This window comes from Lampris incognitus, unplaced genomic scaffold, assembly GCF_029633865.1.
Source record: "Lampris incognitus isolate fLamInc1 unplaced genomic scaffold, fLamInc1.hap2 scaffold_111, whole genome shotgun sequence".
Taxonomy (NCBI): Eukaryota; Metazoa; Chordata; class Actinopteri; order Lampriformes; family Lampridae; genus Lampris; species Lampris incognitus.
This window is the reverse complement of record NW_026611089.1, coordinates 320,610-331,819: the sequence shown is the minus strand read 5'-3', so window position 1 is coordinate 331,819 and position 11,210 is coordinate 320,610. Positions and strand designations below refer to the sequence as shown.

At 45.0% G+C, this 11,210-nt stretch overlaps 1 protein-coding gene and 1 pseudogene across 1 annotated transcript; one reads left to right on the top strand and one right to left on the bottom strand.

Annotated features, from left to right (window-relative positions):
• The first annotated feature begins 1,958 nt into the window (after positions 1-1,958).
• LOC130132086 (uncharacterized) lies at positions 1,959-8,099 on the top strand. Its single transcript, XM_056301738.1, has 9 exons — positions 1,959-3,060; positions 4,001-4,201; positions 4,514-4,658; positions 5,017-5,318; positions 5,968-6,187; positions 6,297-6,625; positions 6,763-6,966; positions 7,065-7,366; positions 7,483-8,099. The coding sequence occupies exons 1-9, from the start codon at positions 2,984-2,986 to the stop codon at positions 8,097-8,099; spliced, it is 2,397 nt and encodes a 798-aa protein (XP_056157713.1). The 5' UTR covers positions 1,959-2,983.
• Positions 8,100-10,754: 2,655 nt separating this feature from the next.
• LOC130132091 (5.8S ribosomal RNA) lies at positions 10,755-10,898 on the bottom strand (annotated as a pseudogene).
• Positions 10,899-11,210: the final 312 nt, after the last annotated feature.

Genomic DNA, 11,210 nt, shown 5'->3' with positions numbered 1-11,210 from the left:
CAGTCTTCATTAGGAGAGGAGAGAGAGGAGTTTGGCTAGAGGAACTACCAGGATTTCGTCCAGAGGAGACACAGAGCACATGAGAAGCTGAAAAGAGCCATTTTTCAATGCGACCAGTTTGATGGGAAAAGATGGCTTCTAAAACGTAAGTCATATCCTTCCCCCTCCCTCCCTCCTTTTCCCCCTGGTATTTGAAAATACGAAGTCAGACAGTGTTAATTCACTCATTTTAACCTTATTGAAAATTGAAAATAACATTAAGGCCTGAGCCTGACTTCATATTTTGGTTTTTTTAAATTTTCCCATTGACACTGCATTGAAATAAGCTTAGTGTGGGAGGATTTTTGTCATTTTGGCTGGTTCACACAGGAAATATCCTTTAAACTTCAAAGGGGAATTTCAGTTTTTAAAGGGCCAGCCCACCCGTGATAAAATCTGATTATCTAAATAGGTTTTATGATAGATATCCCTATAGCCAGGTTTTAAAATAAAGGAAATATCTTTTAATCCCTCTTCAAACCTATTTTAACCGGTATCAATTTTCTTTTTTTCCAATTAGCAATGAGAATCGTCACTACCTCCTGTGTCCTGTGTGTAAGAAAACACAGCCAACCCTCATCACACATTTAAAGCGTGTTTGTATGAAGAATGCGACGGCAGAGGAGATTTCTACAGCTGTTGACAACGAGAAGAAAAATACCCATTCCCTCCTTAAAGATGGCAGAACCTTTGCGTACGACCTCTTAAAGGGTATCATCGATTCAACACAGCCATTACAAAGGTCAGTCAATCCATTTCTTTTTCTTTGTGTGTATTTTTGTGTTTGTGTGTGCGTCCCCTGTGTGTGTGTCTATGGATGCACGTTTGTGTGTAACGGTGAGGTAAATAGGACCATAAATTACAACCCCATTTCCGAAATAGTTGGGACGCTGTGTAAAACTTGAATAAAACAGAATGTGATCATTTGCAAAATCCTTTTTGACCTATATTCAACTGAATACAGTTCAGAGACAGTTCTGTGCGTCTTCTAGATATGCAAACTCTGGAGAATTTAATTGGATTTGTCTTTTTGACTCACATTGATGTGGTTGAGGCTGCTCCTTGTATCCAGTCTGTACTGCAGTAGCCTCTCCAAGGTGCTGATGTCCAGGAAGGCGCTGACCTCCAGGTGCTGCAGACACACACAGACCTTAACCAGGTCCAGCAGCTCCTCACCCACCATCTCATAGTGGTGGATCAGGTCCAGGCTTAGACGCTGCACACAGCCAGCACATAGGATCATTGTACAGAAAGTGTACATGTGGCCTAACATGCAAAGTAGCTGCAGACTCAAACACAAGTTTGAGTCATCAGGTGTTCAGGAGGGCTTAGTAGCACTTGTTTCATGACTTGTCTCAAGACATCTACTCTTATCTCAAGTCAAGTTTCTCGTTTTGATATTTACTTTCCCATTTAGTGAAAATTCCTGATGTCGCGTCTTATAATCATGAAACAAGTACACTTCCTTGAAAACTAATATTGTCTGCCAGTGTGGCGAGAAAATTTTAGCAGCAATATCTTGAAATAACCGTTACGAGAATTAAAATCAAGTACATTTATAAGCTCTTTATCATAAAACAATAACAAATATCAAAATATTCTTGTCTTACTATATAAATACTAAATACCATAGTGTGTTTTAGTGTAGAAAGTGTTACTAAAGTGTTCCTAGGACACATTACTATAGAAATGCTGTACTACATGGCTATAGTGTTCACATATTATCGAGAAAACACTATAGCACTTTCTAGTTTCTATGGTTTTTCTATAGTCCATTTTAATATGTAGTACAGGCAAGACAGTTAAGTTTTTTCTTTTTCTGTCCCCCCCCCCCCTTTTCTTCCCAATTGTACCCGTCCAATTACCCCACTCTTCCAAGCCATCCTGGTCGCTGCTCCACCCCCTCTGCTAATCCGAGGAGGGCTGCAGACTACCACATATCTCCTCCCATACATGTGGAGTCGCCAGCCACTTTTCACCTGACAGTGACGAGTTTCCCCAGGGGGACGTAGCGCGTGGGAGGATCATGCTATTCCCCCCAGTTCCCCCTCCCCCCTGAACAGGTGCTCCTGAACAGGCGCTAATGCAGCGACCAGGACACATACCCACACCCGGCTTCCCACCCGCAGACACTGCAATTGTGACTGTAGGGATACTCGACCAAGCCGGAGGTAAAACGAGGATTCGAACTGGCAAGCCCCGTGTTGGTAGGCAACATAAGAGACCCACTACCCAGACGCCCCCACAGTTAAGTTTTAAAAATATTGCCACTAAATAACCCGCTCACATCAGTAATAACTGATGCCCCCTCCGTGGACTCAGGTCGGCCTACTGACCCGCAGGCTGTGTCTGTACCGAGGCAGCATATCAGACAAAACAGGCTTGGTGCTCTGGGTGCTGTAAAGGGGGTAGTGGGCTGTCATGCAGTACTCTGTGAGGGGTATCTCTGGCAGTAGTATCCTTGCCAGTTGGCTTGTGTTGAACACTTGCAGAACACTGATTTTTTTTTTTTATAAATTTATTTTTGATTTTTCCCTTTTTTCTCCCAATTTAGTGGCCAATCGATCCCTATTTTAATTCAAACACCCACCCTCGTACTGCATGCGTTCGCCAACTGCATCTGTCCGAGGGCCGGCAGTCTGGAAGGAGAGCGCCTCCCCACTTTGGTGACAAGGCGACTCCAGGCCGAAGCACTGTTTTTTCCGACACACACAGAGACGCATTGACGTGACGAACACAAGCCGACTCCGCCCCCTCCTCCCGAAGACAGCGTTGCCAATGATCGCTGCTTCGTCGAGTCCGGCCATAGTCGGATCTGACGAGACCGGGGCGCGAACCCCAGTCCCCAGTGGGCAACTGCATCGACACCAAGCCGATGCTTAGACCGCTACACCACCACGGACCGACAGAACACTGATTTTGACGTGCAGCTCTGGGCAGCTTGATGCAAAACCTGACAATGAACAACCACTCACCACCTCAACAAGACAGAAGATGGACACAGAGGGTAAACATCAGAAGGTATGGAAAGTGCATTTGTCAAAACAGCAACACTTCACAGATTTTTCTCAACGAATAATTAGCTTATACATCTGGACCATGCAGTCAGATTACATAATACTAACTAGTCTCTTTACCACGACTAGAGACACTCTCCATAATACGCTGTTCACAGACACATTTCTATTTAACAGGAAACAGGACTGAAATGTGATGATGATGATGTGGTAATGCTTGTCTTGGACAGCTATTCTACCGATTCCACAATCAATACGACCGCACACGTGTTCCCATATAGTGTGATGTAGTTAGTAATACATCAGACTGTCTGTGTGTATATCAGCCCCATGTGGTGGCCTGCTGCCCAATGACTGCCCAATGACCCTGAGAGCAGGATAAGCGGTCCAGATAATGGATGGATGGATGGATGGATGGATGGAACTACACCCAGTACCACTGTACTTCAACAAACAGTGCTGTGCGACTGACTATACATGCAACTTGCCATGGCCAACATATATCACCACAGAAAGGAACATGAATATTAATATTGGTCAGACCTGAACAAGCAGTATGGTATTTATACAGGTTATTTTGTTGAATATCAACTCATAACGAACTCAACGAACTTATAAGCTACAGAAAAAAACTAATAATGTAACTAATACATTACAGGTAGCCCACAACAATTTCATAAACTTTTGAACCCATGCATCAGTAATGTAGAATCGATGATAGCTGCTTTTGTGGGTTATGATTACATTGGCAGTCTTAACAGTGAACAAAAAACCCTAAAGAAACTGATCATGTTGTCCCTGTTTCAGGCTGTTTTTTAGCAATTTAGCTCACCAGATTAATCCGAGCTAATTATTTTTTAACGCACTCATTTTATCAGATTAATCACATGAGTTAATGCATTAACTTTTACAGCCCTAATACTAACTGTAACTTATTTTTTCAGGCTTATCGAGGAGCTTCAGAAACGTCAAATGAATGTTGTGAACATTCCAGAAGAGGATTCTCCTATACTTCCTTGTGCAAGCCAAACCGTGGTGGATGCTGCGATCAGCCAAGAACAGACAGACAGTGATCAGACAACGGACAGTGATCAGACAAGCGATCAAGACCAGAGTTCAGACTCTAGCACCAAAGCAAATCCAAAGTAAGAACCTATTCATCTCTCTCTCTCTCTCTCTCTCTCTCTCTCTCTCTCTCAAGCCCACCCACCCACCCACACACACACAGAGACACCCACCTACCCACACCCACCCCCCACACACAAACAGACACACACCTATTGCTGCCATACCTTGCATATATCTGCCCATTGAATGTATATTCATGCCGCTTGTTCTCTTTCCTTGCATATTCTACAAATCTGTATATTTACTACAAAGGTTATTTGTATATCTAAGGTCGAATAAGTGATGGAATGATAATGATTCTAACTGGTTGATTTTTTTCTGTCTTTTAGAGAAGCGACAGGCTGGAAAAACCCAACACGTGCTAACATGGCAAAGATGGGGTTGTACCAAAAGCATGATCTGGACCATCCCTTGCTGAAAGAATTCATGGACTACCTGAAAACTGAGCTCTCCTTTGAAAACTGCAAACAAGAGGTAATGTCATAATGTCATAACGTCCAGTAGTTTTTCGTCAGCCTGCTCACAAACCAAGCAACTTACACACAGCATTGATTTGTATGCAACTGAAAGAAGTTATATTGGGAAAGAGTGTTATGGAAAGACTACTGGACATATATAGACAAAAACTGAAAACTGAGTTTAATTAATGAAATAAATGAACTTTTAAACCATATTCTAAATGTTGTGGAATGGGTCTGTATATACTGTACATGTTGTTACAGAGATCCTTTTGGGGTAAGAATTCATTTGAAATTAACTTGTACCAAGGCTGGAGTGGGCCTTTAGTTTGACAGCACTTTTAATCCTGTTAATGTTCCTCTTTGATCTTCAGGTTGAAAACGTGGCAAGGATGCTCTACTTTTTTGATGCGAGCCAACCATCGTTGGAATTTGTTCGAGATAGGCTGAAGACGAACAACTATTTCCGCCTGCTAAAAGAAGCCGGACAGACACACCAAACAAGAAATAACTATGTCAAGGCTATGAAAAGATTTATTGATTATCACACAGTCAATACAAATCTTTATAAAACCGACCCAGAACTCCATCAACAAGCTAAGCTGTATGTGGAGTTTCTACAGAAAAAAATGAAAGAATTCGCCAAAGGAATTGGCATTGAAAGGGTTTCCATCAGGTGAGATTAATAGCTTCATTCTTATATCTTCATATAAATATCTTCCTCTTCATTTTTTTCTCTAAAGGTGTTGGTAGTAAACGGGTTGCAATAAGGTGAGATAACATATGCTTAAAGGATATTTGCTGTACTTTACAACCTGGGCCCTGTTCTCATCTCCTGACATCTAAATGAGTGGTGACATTTTAAGTTTTTAAAATTGCTCCTGTCGGGAGTTATGGACCAGCCAAAATGACGTTCTTCCCAAACTAAGCTTATTTCAATGCAATGTCAATGGGAACACTTTGAAATTTCAAAATACAAAGTCAGACGGTGTTGCGTCACTCAGTTTAACCCCATTAAAATGTGAAAAAAAAACATTTAGCCCTGCACCTGACTTCATATTTTGACATTTCAAAGTGTTCCCATTGACATTGCATTGAAACAAGCTTTTTGTGGAAAAAAACTTTGCAATATTGGCTGGTCCATAACTCCCGACTGGAGCAATTTTAAAAATTAAAATGGTCACCATTTATTTAGATGTCAGGAGATGAGAACACATGGCCCAGGTTGTAAAATACAGGAAATATCCTTTAAAAACAAAAATGAACAAAAAATGTATGTATGCAAACAATTTCAATAATATCTTTTGTGTTTTGTTTTTTGTTAGGTCCGGATATATACGTGATGGGTTAAGAACACCGGAGGACTGCTGGCGTGTCTTAGAGGTCGCTAAACCCGACTTCCTCGTGACAGTTGGGAAAGTGATTGCTGCAAAAGGGTATACAGACGATCTCTCGCAGAGTGAATGCACAACTGTGCAAAGGTACCTAATCGCCCTGATCATACTGAAGCATCTGCAAAGGCCTGGGGTGGTTACAGGAATGACGGTGAGATGATTAATGATTATTAATGTAAAATAAACAAGAAATGTAATATTGTAAAATAAACTATATTTTCAGACACAACTAATGCAATCTCTCCTGGATCCATCCACAGGTCGGCGAATGGCATAAGCGGGTTAAGAAAGGCTCCGGTGGTACCGTGGTTCTCGTCAAGAAGCACAAGACGGCAGCCCAACAGCCAGCAGCCTTTGTCTTGGATCAAGAGCAAGAAGCCTGGTTTGAAGCCTACTACGAGTGTGTCAGAGAACACATGAAGCAAGGTTGCAGAGGAGATGGCCAGAAGGCACCTAAACGGCGAAAGATGGAACAGAGGGCAACTGATGGTGAGAAAGTGGTCGAAAATGCTGAGGAACCGTTCTTCCTGAATCTGGCTGGCTCGCGAATCAAGAATCCCTCCCTGCATCTCAGTCGGCTGCATACCAAGTAAGTCCTGTGTTAACTATTAAAAGCTAGATCCAAACAGACTTGGTTTTTTAAAAACATTTCTGAGGTGAGCCTTTTCCTCCCTTAATGTTTATAAAATGATCATAACATTGTTCCTTTTTTCTTGTCATTATTAGATACAAACTCCCAGATGTGAACAGCGATGAGGTTCGGAAAGTCTTCGAGACAGCAACAGTCTCTGAGTGTTTTGAAGCAGGGGACAAAAAACTCTTCAGCAACTACCTGAGTCATACTGTGGCAACTGCAGAGGGTCATTATCAGATGAAACAGATATCTGATTTGATCAAGGCCACAGAACTCATCAAGCGTCTTGGATCAAGGTAAGCACATCAGCATTGAATGACAACATGTTTCTTAGACAATGGACCCTGTCTGCATATCCGGATTGAAAATTGATGTAATATTCTCTTTTTTTCAGTGAAAGACCTTCTGACAGACCCTCCACGTCCAGCGAGGTACCCTCACCCTCTGAGGAACAGAGTGAAGACAGCAGTGGCTCAACAGCGACACTCAAACCATCGGCAAATAAAAAGATGACAGACCAGATTCTGTTTGATCGTTTCCAGACAGAATTCCCCGTGACAGTCGATGATCTTGCACCAACTCGAGAGAAACGCCTCAACTTCCTTTCTACTCTGAGTGTTGAAGAAGACAGAGAGAGCATGCTCTACAACCGTTGGGTGAAAAAGCAACGGAAACTCCGCCAAGATTACACCTTGGGTAAGGATATTATAAATTATCATAACCACATCATGATTACCAGACAATCTTTGACTGCATGTGATTGGGATGTAGGTATTAACTTGTGAACTTATTTTGTTATTTTTCATTTACAGAACACATGAGCCAACGCCATTGCCCCTCCAAGAAACGGATTGAGAGGTTTTTCCTGCAGCAGGGTTGGAAACATGCGCTGCCAAACATCGACCAGATCACCCAGTCGTGGAAACCAGCCGAAGATCCGCTGTCTTCTCCCAGAATCAGGCGTCTTGTCAGTAGCCAACGATGGAAGGGTTTGGAGATCAAGAGCATTCCTGATAAGGGAAGAGGGGTATTCACAAGGCGTGCATTCAAGATGGGCGAGGTAGTGTGCGACTACCATGGTGACCTTCTCACCGCAGCTCAAGGTCAGGCTGTTCATGAGAGCACCATTGGAGAGGAGACGGGCTACATGTACTTTTTTCTAAACGAAGACGGAGAGAAAATGTGCATTGATGCACATCAGAAGTGTCAATGTCACCCAGATATGGACGTAAAAGGCAGGCTTATTAACCACTCAAGAAAGCCAAACCTCAAGCCTCTTTCTAAGAGGCTTGACTTGGATGGGGATAAGAGAGATTATATCCTCTTTGTCGCAAAGCAGGACATCAGCGAAGGGGAAGAACTTACCTTTGATTATGGTGTAAATAAGTTCCAGTTTGGTGGTGAGGCCAGAGACCTTGACTGGCTCTGACTCTGATTAAGCATGGCTTTTTTGCCAGAGTAAAGCCACTACATGAACAGGCAGGCAGGATCTAAATTGGAATGAATGATAAAGTTATGTTGCCTTTCACAGGGAACCGCTAACTTTATATTTCTCTCTGGGATAATGTAAGTGCTGTAGATCAGTGATGTAAATAAAGATGTGTAAAAAACAAGTTATGTGTGACTATGTTACTCTCTAGATACTTCTTTTGAATTCTGATATTACATTTGATATTGCCACTAAATTTTTCTCAAACTCCACACACACACACACACACACACACACACACACACACACACACACACACTATTGCAGTTGACTGGATGAAAAACACATGACCACATGTGTTGCACCCATTTTTTGTCGTTGCAGAATCCTGAGAGGAAGTAGGTATTTTTTGGCTTGACAGTCGAAGAATCAATATAACATTGGCTTGAATTGTAAGCTGTTAAAAAACAATTTTTTTTCAATATGAACTGTCACCCTATGTGTTGCATGAGCAATATTAATGAATTTTCAAAATTGCCTCAAAAGAGAATCTTTTGGTGTATTTGGTGGCTTAAAAGAAAGAGGATTCAAATGATATAGGCCTCACCGCAAAGGGAAACCCACAGAAAAAATCTTTCCGATGACAACCGTCACCACATTTGGTGAAAATCTCAGAATTTATAAAAAAATGAAAAAACACTTGTATATGGAAGCTTGAAGTCAAATACTGTGATGATTTATGTTTTAAAGTGTTTCAAATGGCGTTACGGAGGCTTGAGGACCGTACACCACATGTGTTAGAGGCCTTGCAACACATGTGGTGAAAATGCAACACCTGTGGTGAAAATGCAACACATGTGTTGATGGCTCAAGCTCCCATGGGTCATGCTGGGCCTGCGGACCGCCCCGAAGGAAGACCTACAAGCCTCCTCTGCGGAGCTGGTGTATGGCACGCCGCTGCGAGTCCCAGGCCATTTCATGCCCAACGCAACGCGTCCCTGGTCAGCTGTGGACCAACGAGCCTCCTTGCTGGACGGGGTCAGGGCTTTCACACCCGTCCCTACCGCCCAACACGGCGCTCCGGTGTCCCAGGTCTGCAGTCAGCGGACTACGTGTTCATGCGTCACGACGCACACTGCCCCCCTCTGCAACCCCCTTATGACGGCCGCGGCCTGGAACGGGGAACTAAGCACCTGGTGGTGGATTTTGGGGGCACGGCCAAGCATGTTTCAGTGGACAAAGTTAAACCCGCACACCTGGACTTGACGCAGCCGTTGGAGTTAACCCAACCTCCTCGTCGCGGTCGTCCCCCGGCTCCGCCTCTTCTGCTCCTCAGGCCCGCGTCAATGCCTCCCAGAGACACTCCGCCCCTGTTACCCGGAGCCGCCGCGGACGGCCTGTCGGTCCCCGCGCCTGCCTGACTGCGATTACTAGGGCGAATTCTGGGGGGGCTCATGTGGTTGACACGTATTGGGGATAGAATTCACCCCAAGAACTAAGGGTTAAGTTATGGTTGCCCAGCCAGGGGTCTGGTTATTCTTGCCGCCTCCGCTCAGTCGAGCTGTGGTTTTGTTGTCTCTCTGATTTACCGTGGATTAAAGAAAGTTGCCTACACGGCTAAAGTGTGAACCTACGGTCTTCTCCGTTCATTCGGCTCTACAAGGCAACTAATTGTAAGCTAAGGCAAAAAGATGAGTTTTAAGTTTGGATTTAAAGCCTTGCAGATTTAAAAGCAGAAAGTTAAGTTACATCCAGTTTTTCACAGTAGCCAAGGCGCACGGAGGGCGTGTGTGGGAGAACGGAGCATAGAAGGGCTGCGCTGAAATCGAAACATCGTAACTTGTGGGAGACGAAAGGGCGGAAGCTTGCGCCACCCCAGCCGGGGGTGGAAGAGGTTAACCTCTCGCTGTGTAGCTATAAAGCGGTGTAGCCATCGGTCCCGTTTCTCAACGTATGGGGGACAAAATTCACCCCAGGAATTGAGGGTTAAGTTAGGGTTGCCCTGGCAGGTTAACGGAGGGTTATCTTATGGTTATTCAGCCATCGTTTCGGCCACAACACCTCTAACCCTTCGCTTTACCAGATAAAACTTCGGTTTCAAAGCGCCAGTTATCCTGAGGGAAACGTCGGAGGGGATCAGCTACTAGATGGTTCGACTAGTCTTTCGCCGCTATCTATAGTCTGACTTCACCCTACACAGGCATAGTTCGCTTCCTGTCGCAAGCGCTCATGCTCCACATCTCCGACGGTGTGGGCGAGACGGGCCGGTTGTGCGCGGACTGCCGGGCGCGCACCGACCCTCACTTTCATTGCACCACGGGGTTCCGTAAAGTTCTCAGACTCGCGCTCGCGTCAGACTCATTGGTCCGTGTTTCAAGACGGGTCGGGTAAGTAGCCGACATCGCCTGTGGGAGTGAGTGGCTAATTTGCGCGCCTGGTGTCCACACTTATTCTCTCATCCTGGCAGAAGGATGTGCCACAGAAGAGGACCATAGATGGCGCGTGTGCGAGGCTGACGGGCAGGCGTACAGCTCACGGAAACCCCGACCCACACGCGTAAGCATCTTAACTTGTGGGAGACGAAAGCGCGGAAGCTTGCGACACCCCAGCCGCGGGTGGAAGAGTTTACCCTCTCTTTCGCGATTGATGGCAAAGCGACGCTCAGACAGGAGTGGTCTCTAGCGGGGCCGCAACGTGCGTTCAAAGTGTCGATGATTGTGTCCTGCAATTCACATTAGTTCTCGCAACTAGCCGCATTCCTCATCGAGGCAAGAGCCGAGTGATGCACCGCTAAGACTTGTACGCTGCACTTTCAAGCGTCAGCAATTGACTACTCATCCGAACACAGGCATGTTCCCAAGAAAACCCAACTCCGGGCGCTCCGCCACGCACCGAGCCAGCGGAGGCCCTCTGCAGCCGTGTTTGAGAAAATCAACCAGGTAGCCTCATGTCACTGCGCTCAGCAAGAAACACCGGTCGCCACTAATCAATACACCAGACCGGAGGAACCAATCCCCCGAAGCCAGCCAGCGGAGGCCCTCCGAGGGCGTGTTTGAGAAGGTCAACCAGGTAGCCTCATGTCGCCGAGCACGGTAAGAAACACCGGTCGCC

Bases quoted from the DNA above. Each gene is read 5' to 3' on its own strand.
- LOC130132086 (XM_056301738.1), top strand. From the start codon at position 2,984: ATGCAAAACCTGACAATGAACAACCACTCACCACCTCAACAAGACAGA. The intron at 6,188-6,296 runs GTGAGATGATTA...ATCCATCCACAG, and splicing joins GGGTGGTTACAGGAATGACG to GTCGGCGAATGGCATAAGCG. The intron at 6,967-7,064 runs GTAAGCACATCA...TCTTTTTTTCAG, and splicing joins ATCAAGCGTCTTGGATCAAG to TGAAAGACCTTCTGACAGAC.